General features: G+C 46.5%; 1 protein-coding gene across 2 annotated transcripts in view; it reads right to left on the bottom strand.

The window, feature by feature from the left end:
• The window catches only part of MRAS (muscle RAS oncogene homolog), a 40,981-nt gene that overhangs the window by 5,183 nt on the left and 15,873 nt on the right, over positions 1–19,925 (bottom strand). Inside the window, exons 2-4 of one of the 2 annotated variants that reach the window (XM_010568574.1) lie at positions 13,385–13,595; positions 3,828–3,981; positions 397–496 (exon numbers count right to left, since the gene is read on the bottom strand). In XM_010568574.1, the coding sequence (XP_010566876.1) occupies positions 397–496; positions 3,828–3,981; positions 13,385–13,577 (447 nt within the window). In that variant the 5' untranslated portion in view covers positions 13,578–13,595. Of the gene's footprint in view, positions 1–396; positions 497–3,827; positions 3,982–13,384; positions 13,692–19,925 lie in introns of those variants that run through there. The other variant, XM_010568566.1, reaches the window with a different exon arrangement.

The raw sequence follows: 19,925 nt of genomic DNA, 5'->3' as shown, positions 1-19,925 counted from the left end.
TAACTTCATTATCTTTAACACCCTCCGTTCCTGCAGACACCTGGGTTTACTTCCTAATGCCCGACTCCGCCTTTTCACTCCAGGAGAGTGCACTTTCTTCCCTCATTTTGAACATTTCACATTTCTCACCACTTGCAGACACCTCGTACACATGGCTTTGTGATGGCCACAGCTTTGCTACAGCCTGGTGCACAGCAGAGGTTCTAGTTTCAATGAAGAACTGGACCTACTGAAAGGAAACTGCATAGCCACTACTTAGCAGTAGTCAAAAATGTAATTGCAAATGTTCAATTGTAAGAGAAATGCTTTAATTCAGCTCCAGATGAGCAGAGAATTCAATTCTGAATGCCTGTAATGGGACGTACAACAACCAATTAAACAATACCACAAACTTACATTATGTTTTGTTGCCATTTCTCTTCCCTGTTCTCTTGTAATTTTCCGTAAATGCATTAGATCAACTTTGTTTGCCACCAAAATCATTGGAAAGGACTCTCTGGAAAAAATCAAAACCACCACCCAATTATTAGCAGACTACAATAAAAAATGCTGAGCATAAGTTTCACTTTCTGATGCTGCCATCATCTAACATTTTCAGCTACAGACACAGCACATACGTGTAAAGAAATATAAAGAAAGACCAAACGAACACACATGAGCCCCCAGACTGTGCTACCCATATGTTAATATTGTGAAAATTTACTTGACAAGTTGCATGCATGCACACATTCCTTCTTATTTGCAGGCACTTCAGGGACTTAGTGTCATCGTTTTTGCAATGCCTGGTAACAGCTAAGCCTGAAGACCCAACTAGGTGAAGAAAGAACTACAGAATTAGTCAGGAAATTAACTGAGACATACAAACAGATCTTGAACAGGAGACTGGGACTCTTTTGTAACAGTTAAGGCTTCTCAGTAACTGCATATCTTGGCAGCAGCTCATCATTGCAAGGTAACGAGGTATGGTGGAGGAACTGGTGTCAGTTTATGTCCTGGTCATTCACTGAGAGCAACCGTGGGGGAAGAAGAGATGGATCTGGGAGCTGGTGCTTAGAGGGGCATCAAATGGGGGAGAAAATGACAGGGAGCAAAGATCCCCATCAGCTGTTACCCCAAGACAAACTGAAAGACTGGCAGTGGTAGCTGGAATGAGGCTGGAGGGAACCAAAAAGTCTTGCTAAGCTTCCAGATGCTATTTCCTACCATCTCTTGCTTCTAATCCCAGAGCAAAAACCTGATGAACAACCATCCTTTTGCACCAAACCCATCTACCTCTGTAATAATAGTCAGTATTTCTCTAACTTTACTGGGCATGTAAGTGAGTGTCTCCAGCCACCACCTGAGAAGAGACCCATCTCTCCACGGCATGTCCACTGCAAGGCTCTCCTGACGAGGTATGTGGGTCAGGTTCTCCCCCAGCAGAAATCCCCGTAGCTCCAGTAATTAAACAGAACCAAGGCAGCTCGTGCCACGGAAGGTCCTGGCAGCACAGCTGCTGCCCACCCCACCCCACTTCCCATACGGAGCCTCTCCTCCGGCTGCATGACACGGAGAGCAAAGTCGTGCTGCAGGGCTTTACCCACTGCTAGGAGGGAGGAGGTCCCTTCTGATAATTGACAGTTATTGCAGTATTATTTTCTTATATTTAACTTTAAACCCTCCTAAAATGATTCCAGTGTTTTCTGCTGTAACAGAGCAGATTTTACTGGGGAAAGGAGCAGCTGGCCATACTCATTTTGGATAAAACACTTCCTGGAGTAACTCTGGATTTTCAAATAGCAGTTCCGTGTAATTTTTCATCGAGACGATAAGGGCTCCATCTTCTCTCTGGCACGCTGCCCCATTGCTCTGGCTGGAAAAATACCGTGCTGCACTCTGCATTTTAAATCAGTCTTACAGTTACTCATTCTGATAATGTGGCTTTGATTTAATTTTAATACCTGAGCATTGATATATCTTGACTCTGATCATTCTGGAGCAAAACACTTGCTTGTCTGGATTATTTGATTCCTTTTTGGCTTGCAGCACATTGATAAGAAAGGGATTACATTTGGACGGTATCTCATTTGCCTTGTTTACATCAGGCATAAAACTCTATGGGGACTTTGTTCCCTGTTGTAAGCCGTACGACTGTTAGTTGGACAAAGCTACCATAGTTGGAAGTTTTACTGTAATGAAGGTTATGGAGAGAAACAGGAGGAAGGCTTTGAACGGCTCTGCTAACGCGGCAGCCTGCTATTTCTTTGGGTTTTAAGTTGCCAAAACTGACTGTTAGCTTGAAAGCCAGGGCGATGCTCTGCTCCCAGCTACCTGTGGGTCTGGCAGGATGGTTTCTTTACTCATGCTGCTCCTACTGCTGCAATTTTCTGGTTTTGGACGAAGCGTTAAGCTCCTCGCGCAGTGCGCTTCGGTGGCGTTGAGCGGGGAAACAAAAACAACCCCACCAGTCTGTTTCACTTCCTGCTTCTCACACGCCGGCCGCGGAGTCTGCACGGCGTACGGAGGGGTAAAAGTTTCAGTCTAGAGCAAAACAGTGAATACTGCACCTTATTTTCACAAAGTTCAATTAGATAAAACCGACATCGGTTTGGGGCAGGTTGCCGGAAACGCTGTCCTGTCTTCTTCAGCTTTCAGAAACAGATTTAATTTGCCCCAAGCTGAGCTGGCAGTGAAGAAAAGACTGTCGTGATCTGGGAGGCAGACTGAGTGACTGACATTTTTCTTCATTTAGATGAAATCAAAGGGTGGTTTTTCCTTTGCTTTTCACTCTTGTGGGCTCCACTTTGGATGCTTTACTGGAAGAGCTGTCAGCTTTCTCACAGCTGAACCTCACATGATACGAGTCCACCCTTCCTGTGGGGAAGTTATTCAGAGCTGCGAAAGGAAGCCAGCAACGAGGCCTGAAACCTCTGGTGGCTTTTCTTGATGACTTCCATAATTAAAAGCCATTATGAATGGAAAAACTAAGTGTTTCAAAGCTGCAGACATATAAGGGCCTAATTCACACCCCACCCAGTGAGGATGGATTCATCGCCTCCTGAACTGGGATGGGAAGAGGGAGTTATTTCGGAGATAAGCTGGCAGCTTCCCCTCGCTCTGTCAGGACGCATTTGCTTTCCACGATTCAACTCTCAGCGCTACCTTCTCCCATGCGTGCGCAAAGAGGGGAGCGGGCGACCTCTCTTGCTTTCTCCCCAGTCACGCGGAGATGTTTTATTCATTGAAAATGGTCGCTACAGAGCACGATGCGTTAACTGCATTACACCCCTTGTAAGAAATACAGTTCCTTCCCACGTGAGCCGTCTTCCCCTTCAAGACTCTTGTTCACAGGCCCAAATCATGCAGGACCTTCTAAGGTTTGTTTGGCACAAACTGAAGGCAGGGAAAGAAGGATGCTGCCAGGACACACAAAATGATTAGGGCTAAATGGTTGCTGTCTCCCTGCTGGTGCTCCCAAAGTGCCTGCACTCTGCACAGAGCATCCCTCCTCCCTCTTCAGAGCCAAACTGGTTACCTTCAAAGGTGTCTGATCTGCTTTTCTCACACTGCTCTGCCAGACCGTTCTGGCAGGAGCTTCTCCCTTCCAGACCCATTTCCACTCCATCATAACACTACTGAACTTTTCCACACTGAAAGCACTACATGCTTCTCAGAAGTGGTAAAACGCTTCTTATTCCTCATATGTAGGTCCACGAACCCACACACAAGGACATGCCCTGAGACACCCAGGAGGCGAAAGGCAGGGCGAGATGTGCAACCGGCCCCACGGCACGGTCTCCAGAGTGGCAGGAGCAGGGTCAGGCAGCGCCTGGCTCCACGGCACCCACCTGTCCTTGACTCTGAGGATCAGCTGGTGGAACCGGTCCACGTGCTCGAAGCTAGCCTTGTCCGTCACCGAGTAGACTATAAGAAAACCGTCTCCGGTCCTCATGTACTGCTCCCGCATTGCGCTGAACTCCTCCTGGCCCGCAGTATCCAGAACTAGGACAGAAGAGATGAAGGCTTTTAGTTACTGCGAGGACCTGCGGCTGCTGTCACTGCTATGTGTCCTACATGGCCCTTCTGCCTTCGGTGGGCTTGGTCCTCTCAAAGGCTGCACAATTTGACGAAAGCAAGCTGGATGGACAAGGTGGTTTCTTGTTATAAACCAAAAAACACTCCCAGACCCCACTCATCACTGTGTAACTATGCTGGGAGCAGATGGAGGGAAGAAGACTATGTTGATTTTATTTTCCTTTTCCAGTACTAAATACTGACCACTGAACTTGGGGAGTTGCTCCTCTGGCACGATACAGCTCAAAGCATTTCGCAGCCCGCCATCTTTCCCTCTCCCAGCTCTCTCTGTTCCCTGCACGGAAAAACCCAAGACTGGAGGAGTAAGTAAATGCCAGTTTAAACATCAGGGACAATCTACAAACTGCATGGTGAAGCATTGCTGAGAGACAAACCAGAGTAATAGCTACAAGCATTTTCCTTTTCTTAATACCTGGATATTATTTCTACACTATCATGTGCTTTCAGAGCAAGATAGTACAGCCTTGAGGAACTCACCTTAAACATTTAGTCCCAAGTGGTGTGCTGACATTGAGAAGCTAATTAAAACGGGTGGAAAAGCTTTAAGTGACTTGCATATCCTATATAGCAATTGTGTTTCTGTGCATTGACAATGCCTAAATCTATGCTCAGATCCCCTAAAACACCCCAGTTGTGGCAGCAACCCAGATGCTGTTCCCCATTAGATTAACCTCCTCTCTAATGTGACCATAACTCACTGTTTCTCCATCACTCTTCCTTGCAGGGGGTCCCATCACCTACATCATGGACCACACGTGGAGCAAGCTACACCAGCCTTCTGGGTAAACACCACATACTGATGCACACATCCATGCCAATTCTTGGGCCCCAGCTTTGTACACTGCCAGGATTTTGACTGGCAGGAGGAGGGTACAAGAGGAGTTCATCAGTTTAGGCTATGCCAGTACAAATGCGGTGTGAGCTCCAAGTGCATCGGCTCCTCAGAAGTAGTAGTCCTAATGCATCGTTGTATCCTAAAGGCAAACGCGGGACCTTCATGACGACTGGGAATGTTTTCACATCCCAGTCAACTGGGCTGGGTGAGAAAACTGTTTCCGCCTCCGCCATACAGCCACAGCGTTAAGCATCTGCTGCCCACAAGTGATGGGGAAAGCCCAGGGCACTGGTGGATGGAGACTGTGGCAAGAGCGTACTGCTGACAGAGCAGCAGGGCTTGATACGGGTTTTTCTAGTCTGAGCAGGCCCACGGTCCTAGCAAGATGTTCCCTGTAAGTACTCAGGCTGCCCTGATTTCCAGGTGGGGCCAGGGTAAAGCCCACTTTGCTGCTGGTGTTACTTGCTGAATCAGGACTGATGGCCACAGGCGGACATGCTGCATGTCAGAGCGCACCCCACGAGCCAGCCCGCACACCTTCGCTGTATGTCTGAAGGAAAGGCAGCTACGCTGGAGGACCTGGAGACCTCACTTGGTGATGGCAGGCCCTTTAAAGCCTTCAGCCTCATTTGTTCACCTGCCTTAGCTGGTCTTGAATTTCTGTTTCCGTGAGCTGTTAAGGTGAAAAGAGCTTCTAGGCTCTTGTTTGCCAAGTAGCTGGGGCTTGCTGGAAAGTCACAGCTGTCTCTTCATAGCCTTTTATCCTGCTTCACCCCTCTAAATCTAGGAAACAAGGGTCTCAGCTCAAAGGTATCCAGGCTATTCTTAGGGACTGTACAAAAAAAAAAAAAGAAAATAGAAAAACAACCCAAAGACACTGCATGTGCTGGTGAATTTCTATGCCCTGGGCAGAATTGCTACCATGGAATAAGGCCAGGACTGCGTGGCTAGGATGGAAGAGGAAATTAATCCTTCCTACCCGCCCAACCTGTAAGGAGAGGCTGGGCTGCCCTCATCTGACTCCTGCACCAGCTGGACGCGACGTCAGGGCAGGGCTGAGAGCTGACAACCAACACACACACAAACACACACTCCCTTCCCCTCTCCAACACGCATACCCAGCTTGTGGTGGAGCGGGACAGCTTCTGCAGGGGGCCAGGCTCTCCCACCCTCCCTCCCCCCGAGACAGGGCAGGTGCCCGAGCACAAGCCGTGGGCAGGAAGGTGGAGATGGATGTGCCGTATCCTGCATGGTAATTTGCTTAGGGACTTCCCCTTGCTCTGGCACATTTGCAAACCTCCCATGAAACACGTGAGGAGCATCCAGCTCTGCTCTTGCACCCATCAACCCATCCCCAGCTGCTGCCCCTCCAAACCTTTGCATCCCTTGTGAAAAGGCAGGGAATGAGCCCTGGGGTGAGAGGGCTGTGGGGATACCCAAGGGACAGCACCGGGCTGTGCTCCTGCCACTCCTACCTCGCCTGGATCTTGGCCATGGCTTCACACTAAACACAGGCAGAGCTGCTCTGTCAGCAGCTGCTATTTAAGGGAATTCACTTGCAGCATTTGTTGAAAGGCGAGCAAGTCCAGGCAGCATTTAAAATGGCACTTTGAAAATGTAAGTAAAAGACACGCTGTAGTAAAGGTTAAGGTTAATCTCAGATAGGTTGTTCATGCAAAGTTAAGCACCATGTGGATGGCCAGAGAAAGTCCTTGTTTTAACTTTAAATGTGCTCTTCATAAAGACAACCCCCCATCCTAACACTTCTCTGCTACATGAATTGTAAACAATCAGAGAGGAGAGTGTGATCTGGATCCTTTGTAGGGAGGACGGGACCACATCCTGGAAAGCATCAGCGCCGAAAAAGGGCCAGATGCAAGTGGCTTTGCTTCTGGCGTAATCTTGTGGCATAAAAACTTCAAGGAGACTCTTAACTACAGAAATGGGAAAGTGGCAAGGAGAAACCTTACAAAGATGAAATTGCGAAGGTGATTTGACTGGCTTCCCACAGGTGTGAGGAGATTTGGGATGTTGGCCAGCATTTACCTTCTTTTAAAATTCCCATTTCTGCAGACAGGATGCCAGAAGACAAAGAAATAATCATAAACAGAGAAGAACTGTGAACTCTCTCTTCCCCTGGTACACTTTAAAACAGCAGTTGCCTCTTACTGGCAGTCTCCCCACTGGCAGCGCATAAAAGCCAATGTGGAAACAAGGCTGAACCAAAGCACAGCGGGTTTCCCCTACCTCATTCTTCCAAAAACTGAAATCAGATTCATAGGCTGCACAGTGCATGGTCAGGGACTTCCAGCAGCCAACTTGGCGAAGTTCCCACAAACTTGACCGAAGAAGAAGCAAGGAGGAGCATTAACGAAAGCGTTTGGGTAAAGATTGAGGAGAGAGAAGCTAAGGACTATGTCTGATGTAGGAACAGACATCCAAAGAGGGCAAAGCCATTTTACAGAGCTATCGTGCAATCAGCTAGAGACTAACTAAGAGCAATTAGGCTGTGAGAGCCCAGCAGGGAGGGCTTTGCAGGTAAGAGGTTGCTGAGCGAAGAGATGGCCTCTTCTGCTTTCCAGTGGATGTGACCCCAAGTGTTGTGATGAACTCCTTGCTAATTGAATCCTGCCCCCTTATTGCTCTCCACACCATTTTCCTCTGAATCCTGATAGGAGGGTGCAGCTGCTTAGAGAGCACTTCTGAGCAGACACAGCAGCCCAGGGATACACAGGAATTTGTGGCCCAAAATAGAAGCACTTGGTGCTTCCAGGTATTTTATGTGGCAATGTCTCTGCAACTGACAGTGCTCTGAGCGCCCATCCAGAGACACAGGCATGTAAATCTATACCAAGAGTAGAGACATACTATGACATCTAAGTCATGGCATTGCTTTTTCTAGAGCCTAGGCTGGATTCAGTTCAGATTCAAACACAGCCTTCCCAGCCTTCAGGGAGCTCAGATCTGGTTGTGCAGGTGAGTTCCTCTTCTCTTTTCATACCTAGGCAAAATTCCCTCCTACATCTTTATCTTTACATTGCTGGGCAGCTAGGTGTATAGATCAACTCCAGGGAGTTTCTCCACTGTCCATGGCATCTAAGGGGCCAAAGGTGACCAGACAGGCAGGTCAAACCCATTTTCCATCCTTCAGCCCTTGGGTTTCACTGCCTGAATCAGACACCAGCAGCCCGTTCCAAGCAGCAACTGCACATTGCTGCAGCCAGTACTGAAAGCAGCTCAGTGCGGCTCTCGGAGCACCTTTCCTTCCAGCATCCAGAAGAATGGCTGCACACCACAAAGCTCAGGAGCAGGACACAGTTGTTGTGCCTGCCTCGATCTCACACACGGAAAGGCAAGCACAATGCGTACGACTTGATTTTTGCAAGCAGACTCCAGTGAAATCCCTTTGGCTACGTAAGTCCAGCACATGTGCAAGCCTTTAAGGGGCTGGATGGGTCAGGACGCAGACAGGAACCTGGGTTCACAGCGCCAGGGAAAGGAGCAGCGCAAGAGTCTGACTCCAGGCATTTTCTGCTTCTTTGACTTCTTAATATGAAATACAGGAAAAGTCCCTGGAACAAAGAGCAGAACTGGGGATGTGGCACTGTCAGGGGACCAGAGGTTACAGAGCTGGATTCCTCATGGTGCTTCTCTCTCCAAGTCTTGCTTTCCTCTCTCCAAGTCTTGCTTTCCTCTCGGCACAGCAGCTCTGCTTCAAAAGGTGGGGCCAGAGAGAAACTCCATTCCCAGCCGCCCTGCAGCTTGGAAGCTAAACTCAAGGGAAAACTTAACTTGAATTGACAAGTCAAACTAAAGAGTCCCAGGCTGAGGAAAGCCATCTCCACAGTCTTTGTCTTCCTTCCATCAGCAGTGTGGTGGGAGAGGGCACCCCCCATCAGCTCTTGGCTTCAGCTGAGGAATGAGTATTCTGGGCGCTGAGGAGATGGAGTGCAGGGGCCACGGCTTATATTCTGTATTCCCCCACCCCAAGTCACCCTGAAGAGGTATGAGGTGCCCATGCGGTGCACAAGGCGAGGGAGAAGCTTCGCTTGGTCACTCTGATGCTTCTGCTCCTTCTCAGATAACAGCCACACTGCCGGCGGCATGAGAGTTTTCCTCGGGGAAAAACACACGACGGGGAAACACTGGGGCTTTTATGAGCTCTTCTTCTGTGCCCTAACTAAATACACAGATGTTATAACATGGAAAACTCGAGTACTTGAATTCTTGCCCTTTCTTTAAGGAAAAAGAAAAGAGAGGCCTTCAGAAGAAAGGCTTCCACATCAATAAACAGAATAAAGATGCGAGCCCTTGAAGGAGCTCTTTCTCTAACAAAGGGCAAGTATTCAAAGCCTTGTGTTTTCCATGTTGCAACATCAAAATTTTCCTGGCAGGAAAAAAATCCCCACAACCCAAGACAAAAAACCCTCTTTCAAGGTTGCAAAATCCCAGCAATTAAGTGAGGGAAAATACTGTACACACAAATAAGAGAATGAAAGTACAAACTTAATTTGAATTTTAATTCTTTCAGTGATGCTACCCAAAGTTTAAATAAAAAAGAGAAAGCGAGCCACAAACCAACCCTTCTGCCTGCAAGTCTGAAGCGACCTTCGATCTCTCCCTGGCCTCCTGGCTGAATTGTTCCCAAGCTTCCTGAGGAGAAAAGCAGAAAAGCAGACAGCCTGTCCTGGGATGACGAGGAGCAAAAACCCTCAGCAAAAAGGGAAGCATGGGAGACACGGGTGAAAAAGGCAGAGAGGGAGCCTGGGGGAAGGAACGGTGCTTGGTGTTACTCCACAGGGGTGCACACCAGGGCTGTGCAGGTCTAGCCCAAGGCAAGAGGACCCAGGGATTGAGAGGGGGACTTGGGAAGATGAGAAATAAAATGGAAAACTGAAGCTCAGGAGTAGGAAGACAACTTCTAGGCAGTGAAGAGTTTAATCTAAATCATACCAGGGGAAGGAAAAAGAAGACGAGGGAGACCACAGTCTCCTTTCACCCAACACACAGGCACAATTCCTTGCTTTGCTGGTACCAATTGGCACAGCCCTACTGACAGCTAAGAGTTTAGCCCAATTCATCAACGTGCCCAAGCTACGTGCTTGCGGCCATCTCTTCCTCTCCTCTTCCTCACCACCTTTTTATTTCTGTGTGGTTATAAGGAATTTTGAACCATTGGGAATTTTTTGCCATATTAAGGTATTCCACTTTTGGCTTCATGCCCAGATTAATAATTCCAGACCGGCATTTTGCAGCCACACCAAAAAACCCCCTCTGCTAATTTCTAAGTTAGTCTGCACACAGAAAGGAGCGTACAAAATTAATGATAGCAACTCAATTGGAGCAACAGCTAATCAAAGCAGATTAACTCTGGCCCCGACTTAATTCTGACCTGATGTGTCTATACGGCACCTGCGTGTGAATGCATTTAACCAAGCACATCACCGTGCTGATTTCAGCATGAACAGAAGGGAATAATTGCAGATAAGATATGCGAAGAAAATTGGAGGCTAATCTTAAAACCTCGTTGGGGTGGCAGCAACTGAAAAAGTGCTGTGCATCTCTTTTTCAGGTTAAGTGTCCTGTTCCACTCTACAACACTTGTCCTCCAAACATTGCATCGATGGTCTTGTAAAGTTGGCGTAAGGCCAACAGTGAAGTATTTTTGTGTAGTGTTGGACTTGAACACACCAAGCACAGGTCCCACAAGCTTCTGGGAGGCAGGGAACTATCATAGACTCTTCTTTGGAGAGAAAATAGACACAGAGACACGCCTAAGCCAGAGAGCAAATATGTAAAAGAAGAGTTTGAACATAGGTTTGGCTCCAAGGTCTAAAATCTGAAATAAAAGCCTATTCCATTTAAGTCTACTTTCAGTGAGAGATTTCAGCAAAGGAAAAAAATGCAAGTCAAACACTTCATCGTGCTGCCAGTTAGTGCTATTGAATAAATGTGGGTGGAGGTCTTCATGGAGGGAAGCCAAATGCTTTATGCAAGCTGGCTAGCACAAGGGGTTTTTTACAACATAATGCTGGTGCAGACACCAAATGCTTGAGATGCTTTGCACAGAACTACTCAGACAACAGCCTGGAAGAGGGTGGGCTGTGTGTTCTTTTTTTTTTTTTTTTTAAGTTGTTGGATGCCAATGTATTTGGCTTTTTTTTTTTTAAATAACTGTTTCTGCAAACTTAGAAACTTATGGAGCCCCTCACGCTATATCCTCAGTCGGTAGTCTCATCTTCTAAAACTAGTTCCTATTTTGGGGGTGGGCAGCTTCTTCCCACAAAGCACTGCACGAAACATCAGCTTGTAAAGGATTTGGTCATAAAGGACAACTGGAAAGTCTAGAATTTACCATGATGCATCTTTACCCTTCCTATCATGTTTGCCCCTAATTTTATACCGTAAGTGATTCATGCAACCACGTGTAACCACAACAAGAGCAGCTGTCCAAGTATATGGTGACCTCCAAGGATGGCCTAGATCCAAAGCCTATGACAGAAAGATGTGGCAGAAGACACATGTGATAGTCAGTCTTTATGCCCTGTTTCTACTGGGCAGATGGTAAAGGCTCACATGCTTTTCCAAGCAAGAATATTGCCTTTCTTCCAAAATTCTGATTGTTCAAAATCTCAAGCGGTAGGAAAGAGAAGCTGCAGTTTCACTTCTGTGGCTGCAAGGCATCTGTGGGCACATGAACTCTGAAAGTCAGGGATTCCCAACATGCCATTCAAGGCCACAGCTGCATTCAGTTCAGCCTGAGTACAGCCACTAAACTCCATCTGAGCAAAAGAAAGGCTTTTTCATTAAAACAAAGGGTTAAGTTTCTGCTTGTTGGAAAACCACCTTTTTCCCCACTGCCACCCAGGTCAAGGCTGTTTTTTGGGTTTTTTTGACTAAACAAAAATTCCAAATATTCAGTGAAAGATGCCTTTTCTACTTCCAAATAATTTACAAACCCAGGCTGTTTCAGCCAACACCAATGTGTACAGCAGCTGGTACTGCTGTATCAGAACACGGGGCATACCAGCAAAGATAAAGGTTGCTTGTTTTAGAGGGCTAGATTCTGGACTAAAAGGAAAGAATGGATTTCATTTACAGCAGGATTGGATTTTTCTTTTATACAACACTGGCATTTTAAAAATAAAGGTGCACAGGTACATTACATGATGGTTAATTGAGAGCATGTATCTCTGATGCAGATGACAGCAAGAGACACATTTGGGCACCAATTTCATAAACGTTCCCTCATATCAGCTATCAACTACTAACATATTTAAATGAACAAATGTTGGCAAGATTAAGTTGTTTTATTTTTTTTTTTAATACTGACTATAGGCTGTTCTTTAAGGACCTTGGGGCCATTTGTACTCACTAAATTGTATCCGATAAATCCTTAAGAGTGCAACTAAGATCTCAAGTTTCTAGACCAAGCTTATGGTCTTCACAGCAAACCCCACCAGCCTCCACATTCCACCATTTATGCCAGTCCCCCAGTTTTCTGTCCCCACACACCAATGATACATACTCAGAGACACCAAAGATCTTGAGCGTCTTCATGACAAGAGGGTGGAGGTAGGAACTCGATGCAAGTGAGGTTAAATTTAGTTCAGTTGTGCTAGTGGCCACATACATGCACTTGGGTCATTAAGGGACAAAATATTTGCTTGCTTTTATGTACTACCTAATTATTGTATCAAGTCAAACAAAACTTACAACATTTAACAGCAAGGTTCCCCTCATGGCTGTGGTCAGTCTGTCTCTTGCAGCACAAACTAGTAAGTTGCAGCTTTAAGTAATATAGGGCTTCTTCCTCAACTGCAGAATCAAGATTTTTTGGTTTTGGTTTTCTGGGGGGTTGGCTGGTTTGGTTTCTTTTTGTTTGTTTGTTTAAAGTGGTTTTTCTTCAAAGAACTTGAAGATCTTGATTACAGCAGCTCTCTAGGCCGGTACCCTACCCATATTTAAATGAAACGGGTAACTAGATATGAAAACATCACGCCTGAATGATGGGAATTAAGAGGTGTCTCCATTCTTCACTGTCAGTGGATGACAGTTTTAATTAAATGTTCTTTCTGGTTATAACCCTCATTCAGTTACCCACTCACTGTTATTTCCCAGGGGATGAGCCTAACCACAATCAAGTATCATTAGCAACAGCCACCTCACAGTGCTATAACTCACCCTTCAAAGAATCCCAAATATCTATGATGATCTATACGCTTTTACACTCCCGCAAGAAACATTTCTGTGCAGAACTGGAACCAACGCAACTGGAAGCAGAAGCTTTGCTGGAGATCAGCTGCAGACCACGTACTGCCACTCATAGGCCAGTTTGCACTCAAATTCCTGGCAGCCCACAGCAGAGTAGGAGGGACAGAAGGGCACAATACGCTGTGTGTGGGAGGCATTGAGGTCTATTTGCACTTACGCTGAACTAGAAGGGAAGGGGGATGACAAGAGTCGCTTGCTTACCATCAAGAATTGCCCATTGCCCATCTATTTCTGTATGCTTCAGGTAAGAGTCTTCAATAGTTGGGTCATAGTCCGGCACAAAAATCTTCTGGAAAAACTGAATGGTGAGCGCGCTCTTCCCTACGCCACCGTCTCCAACCACCACCAGCTTGTACGTGGGGAGGTTTTCGCTGGGAACGGCACTTGTAGCCATGCTTCCAGTATGCTAAACCTGCTGGAGAAAGAGATCATCTCCGATCACTCGTTAGCAACGAAAAGAGGGCAACGTGCACAAGGCAGCTTCTACCTGCTGCCTAAGAAGTGAGGATGAAGGCAGTACTGACATCCAAAGTTCTTTTGGACAGGACCGGCAGCACCTACTATCCCCAACAGCTCTACCGCAACTCAGACCCATCACTTAGGAGTGCAGACAACCCCACCGCTCTGGCTTGGTTACTCCTGCCTCATCTACAAGCATCACTAATTGACACCAAACGCGTGTGCAAAACTTATCATCTGAATACCTTTCCTACAGGGGCTGGGCCCAGGTGACCATGCCAAAAATCACTCCATGTCAGCGCAGCTGTCAAGTTCCAGATAATTTCCAGTTGCCAGTGACCAAATCCCATTGAGAGGTCAGAGCCTTGCCACCCTTCACTGCTTAACCCAGGGTACAGCAAACATTAAATGGCATGTTATGTCCTCGGGGCAGATCTGCAGGCAGAAGCAGGGGTGATGGATGAAAACGAAGTTAAAGGTCCAATCCTGGCTCCAGTGGCAGACAAAAATGCAGTTAGCTGCTTTCTTCTCCCTCATTTTCAAGTTTGAGAAATAAAAACAAGAAGGCAGCAGGCCAGGAACGACAGGTGTTTTTGTTTTGCTTTTTAAAAAAAACACAACAAAAACCCCCAACCCTGCCGTGGCAGGAAGACTGGTTTTTGTGGTTATGACACAGCCTGGAGAGCCAGGAGAGCAGCTTCCCCTGCAGCACGGTCACACTGCTCCCCTCATCTCGGGCGAGCTGCAGAGGAACTGACTCTTTCAAGAAAGAAGAAAAAAAAAATTCACCGGGTGCAACTGGGCACTGGCACACGTGTGCTGAGAAAGGACAAGAGGCAGCCATTTCTGAACGGCCCGTTTCAACACTCACCAGCAGCGACTGCTTATTTAAGAAGCAGCCAGGCGAGAGGTTTTATACGTATGCTGCTGAAGGCAGTGCCCCCCTCCCCACCTGCCGCACGTGGGCAACACCGATGCTCACTCAAATCACATAGGCAATGGGTGGCCATCTCCCAAATCTGAATAACCATTGCAGAGGTCATTGGGAGGTTTTTCAGAGAGCAAAAAGTAAAATAAAATAAAAAAACGCATCCTAATTAATGATAAGGCTCAAGAGAGGGCAGTTGATTTCCTTGGTATCGGTCTTCTTGACACAAGCCGTACAGCACAGAAGCAAGTGTGGTGACACTTTCTGTAGGCACCTGCTCCCACCCATTTTGGTTTTGCTCATGCCCTTTGGGCTGCAGGCGCTGGCTGGGGTCAGAGCTGAGCGGGGACGAGGACTACTCTGGACTACCTGCTCTGGGAAAGCCTCCCTAAACTGCTGGCATCCCGATCTGCAACCCCACTACCCATTACAAGCTTTTGGAGGCTTCCCCAATAACCGTAGGGATTTTTCTTCATTCAGATGAGAATTTTAACTTTTTTTGTTCTCAGAAAGCACCGAGCAAGGCCAATGCGCTCAGTGCTGCAGCTGGCCCAGGTGGTGCTTAGGAGCTGAGACTGCAGGGCTGCTGCGTGCACAGTGCAAGCTGAGCCACCAACTAATATAATTTTATTTCAGCCTATAGGATAGAATATTTTTTTTCCCCAGAAATTCTTTCATTTTGATATTTTCCAAACAGAACACACTTCATTTCCAAAGAGGCCCAAAAGCCAACTTGGACCATTTTTCAAACAGACAAGAGCATAACCCCCTAATGGTTTGATTTCATATTGAAGAAGATATCAGGCTTCCAAGTTCATTTGCTAGTTTCTCTAGTTCCCTCCTCCTAAATCACTGTTTCAGTTTAATCCAAATTATTGAACCATAAAGGCAGTTGCTTGGGGGTCCCACGTTCCTTACTGTATACTGGAGACCTCAGCCCCTGAGAAAGGGCTTTTCACAGTCGTTTCACAACTCTACTAAGCAGCTTTCCCCCTCACTACACACCCACCTTCCCACGCATGCAGGTAAGTGCATGAAAGGAGACAAAATAAAATGAGTTGTGAATATTCACATCTGAGTTTAAGTTTTACTTATGGAAAAAAGATCCTCAGGCCAAAGCAGCCTGTGGAATTTGAGCCATAATCTAAAATATAACCCTCCAAAACATTCAGTGTTAGCAGGTGACCCGAGGCATGCTGTGAGAGCACCATTCAAACCACAGCATGCCCAAAGACAATATCAAGACGATGAAACTTGAGTGATTCACTGTATGCCTTTTCTGTCTGTAAGGTAGGCATGAGGACAAGGCTTCCTTGCTACTTCTTGCCTCTGATCACCATACCGTAATCCAACTAGTGCCAGCAGGACACAACTCGGGGAGTTACATTCCCACCTACTGTCACAGCTCAATGTGAAAAGCGAAAACCCCTCAATTTTTAAAATGAGGGAATGTCCCCTCCTCCATCCTCTCCAGCACCACGTTAGGTATGATAAGGTACAGCTTGCGTTTGAGAAACTTCTGCAAATACAGGAATAACTTGCCATAGGGATAATCTACATGGTGTACAGCTTAAATGCCTTGACCTCTAATTAAGGTCATGTACTGGATGTTTCTCCTTGAACCAAATGTATAGAAAATGTCTTAGTTCCTCCTCTAAAAATAAAACTCCTTAAGAGGGAGAGAGAAGGTGATCACAGAGGTGAGATCGCTGCGGTTTCTAAGAACTGCAAAGGCCTCTTGTCCAAGTTGAGACAAGACAAAATTTTCAGAGCAAGAAGAAACATGATCAAGTCTGCTTGTTTCTAAACTATCTTTGGAGAAATTCTTGAGAACAGCAAGAATTTCCACTGCAAGCAACAGCTGCTAGACAGGGAGGAGACCAAGCACCAGCTGAGCTCTCAACCAGTCTTACTGCAGTTCCTCACCATAATCCCAAGGAAAAGCTTCTTACTCCCATTTTTGGGAGAGTAAGCAACTTTCTCCTATTTACAAGATCACACCATCAACAAGCAGCATGCTTGGCTGCATAGAAACCTACAAATTTCAACTAAATCTCTCATTTTTGCTTGGAAGACCAAATTTTCTTTCTGCGTAATCCTGCTTGGGTCAGACAATCCTCACAGGCTCTTTAGGACAGAGATCCTGGCTAAAACCCTGTCCCTCCCAACACATTTGATGACAATTTTTTGCTTTGCCCGTGGCCAAGATTTCACTCTATCCTTCTTTACATGGCCAAGTGGCTCCGGTTGGGCAGTATGAAAGACCAATTGTTACTGACAGGGCTGGGGAAAAGCCATGGATGTGAAAACCATACTCCGTTTGTGCACAATTTTTGACCTCATCACAAAACCACAAGCTACTGCTCAGCAGACAAGCATTACATCTTCATTGACATTTTGTACCAGCCTCTTTAACTTGCTCCTAAGAAGCCTCCAGCTTATCTTGCATGGAACGCTCTCCAAAGTACTAGGATAATATTTAGCCCATTGTACAAACTGTGACTCTGACAAACATGCTTATGGGTTGAATCAGGGCATTTGCTTCCCACCAATTCCACAAGTTTTGTCATACTGTACATCTAAGCTACCAGACTGAGTACCATGTATTCTGGGGAGAACAGCAAGAACTGAAGTGAACAAAAAAAAAAGAAGAAGAAAAGTCAAGAACTGTAGGCTGGTTTGTTAAGCACAACTCCCCACATTTTAGGTGATGCTAGCATGCACAGTCGAATACTTCTATTGAGTGTCAAAAGGCAGCAAGTTTAGATGTTTCTGCAGGGATCTTTCTACTGCTCATGGAAACACTCCTCCTTCTACTGAGATGGCAGGTCCTGTGCTCCCAACACGCAGGTACGCAATGCAAACCCTCCAAAAAGCCAAGTACTTCAGTCCCTCTACACCTCCACCTGCCCTGATAACCAAAGCAAGAAGACAGCTCGTGCCTTGACAAGATTATCATCTAAACCAGTCAATAAATCAAACCTTAAAAGAAACATATGTCACCTCCTGGAAAACATTAAACACTCCCAAAGGTGTGCAGAGCTCCACACCAGCTGGTTACGTCGCTACGGGCAAGTGCGCAAGACTTGGGCTGATTTTCATGTGTTTGGCAAGAGTACTGACACAGTCCTGCTCAGATGGGAGCAAGAATAAGCGTGTTTGCTGTAGATCTGACTGAGAAAAATGAAGCACAGACGTTTTTATCTATTGTCTGAATACAAAGCAGCATGTGGTAATATGCTAATAAGCTCTGATGATAATCATCTTACAATTTATATAGTTGTTTATTTTGAAGGAGCCAAGAGAAGGATCCATAACCTACGCTGACGAATGCCGTCAGGGCTCTGGTTAAGTCACTGGAAGGAGGGTGATTATTACCATCATCTTCATACGCACTGGCAAGATCTGTGTCCTGACAGCACAAGCCAGTAATGCTGAGACAGTCAGAAATGTGGCTACTTATAGGGTAGATGGCAAGGAAAAAAGAGAAGCGCTGACCCAAGAGTGTCACTGAGACTGAGCCTCCTCCGCAAAAAGGATTTTTTATGGAGGCAGAATAAACTGCATACAACCCCATTTATTTGTCTGGACATGGGGATGGAGTGGAAGGGCTGAGCTATCCCCTCAGAGCAGCCAAGTAATAGAAAAACACCAAAGACAGAGAAATTCAGTTTAGTTTGTGCAACCAGACCACCAAGCCCGAACAGGTCACTGCAACATGTAGGTAGTATATCTAATCCCCATCCTCATTGCAAAACTTGCCCTGAATGCAAGTGGGACAGATCTCAGCTTGTGTAAACCGTAATTTCTGTTCATCTGAGCAAAGGTGTGGCCACATACGACCATAATAAAATCAACCCCAGATATTTGATATTTGATGCGCTAGCACCTCTATCTCCGGTCCCAGCTCTGCTCTTCTCGAGGCAGAGCTCCCAGGGCAAAGCCATTACAGCAGGTAAATGAGCTCAGAACCAAGCCCTGGATTTGCAGGGGAGGCTAGTGCAATTAAAGACACTGGCTCCCTGACAGAGAAGCCCAGCATGACAGTGATTTACAGTCTCCATGGCAACACGCAACACAAATTGCTTAATTCTGTTATGAAACCTCAAGAAAAAGCTGCAGCAGGGTCTGCGTGGGAACCACCAGCTCCCTCCTCTGCTGCAGCTCTCCAAAACTGACAACTTTAGGGAGCTTGTGGCCGCTATAGCAATAGGCTGAGATTTAGCATATACTTAGGTATAGGTATGTATGCTGACCAATTCCATCAGCCCATGGCCGAGGGAATTTTCCTATCATCGGCTTGCTTTGGTCCATGGATAGCTCTTCACATACGCCCTGCCAGAGCTCTGCGTACCTGAAGACACCAACCTCACCTGAGGCCGAGGAAGACCATCAGCCACTGAGGCTGCCAACTACTCCTACAGTTGCAATTAACTCTTCCTCTGGCCACAGGTCACTTGATTACGCCCTTTTACTTGGCCCCTTTGCAAGCATTAGCAGCTCCATGCAATGCCTCCAGGGCTGAAACTCTGCAAGATTTGAACGCTTCCCTCTCTGTTCCTCTTGCAGACTGCTGGCTGCAGCCACACAACCACCATGACACACCCAGAGATGCTCGCCAGGTACCAAAATAGTTCAGCTTTATGTGTTGCAGGCAATCCCTTGGACTGGGAGCTACTGAGAACCCTTGAAACACGGGACATGCCCTTTTAGGAGGCAGCTGCCTCCCTTGAGTCATGCTGTTCAGGACCAAATGAACTTCAGGAATTTCTCCCTCAAGAAGGCATGACCGTGTCCCAAACCTTCGAGACCTAAAGGACCCTTAGGTGTATGAACAACCACCGCCAATTATTATTAAATAAAGATGATTAACTCTTAGCCAGGTTTCCTCCAGTCTGTCAGATTTCCTGCCCGGTCAATGCCTCAAAAAGGACACACCAAGCAAAAGCTGGACCGAGTGCAAGTCTTCAGTGGGAAGGCAGCATGGAAGAGATCTGCCATGTAGGAAGCCAGAGCCTGATGCCCTTTGTAGTTCTGGCCTTAACTTGTTCAAAACCCAAGTGAAATTTCAACTCTCTGAGGTTTTCTAGTAAGGAGGATTCTGCTAGGTGAGAGCGCTCTCAACTCCCATCAGCTTCCAGGAGATCTGATGGAGCCCAGCACCTGGCAAGACCCGCACAGGAAATTACAGGCATTTCCTTTTGGAGCAGCGATCAAAGCACTATCACATTGCTACTAAAGAGGGGGGAAAAAAAGTCATAAACCAACTGTTGTTTAAAAATAAAATCCTCAGCCCAGCAATAAAGAGCTGCAACCGGTTGGGTTTAGAATTTGAGGGATGTAGCTGTGTGTCCT

The sequence above is a fragment of the Haliaeetus leucocephalus genome, unplaced genomic scaffold, assembly GCF_000737465.1.
Source record: "Haliaeetus leucocephalus isolate CR32 unplaced genomic scaffold, Haliaeetus_leucocephalus-4.0 Scaffold1, whole genome shotgun sequence".
Classification (NCBI taxonomy): Eukaryota; Metazoa; Chordata; class Aves; order Accipitriformes; family Accipitridae; genus Haliaeetus; species Haliaeetus leucocephalus.
The sequence above is the reverse complement of the archived record's forward strand: the minus strand, read 5'-3'. Positions and strand labels throughout refer to the sequence as shown.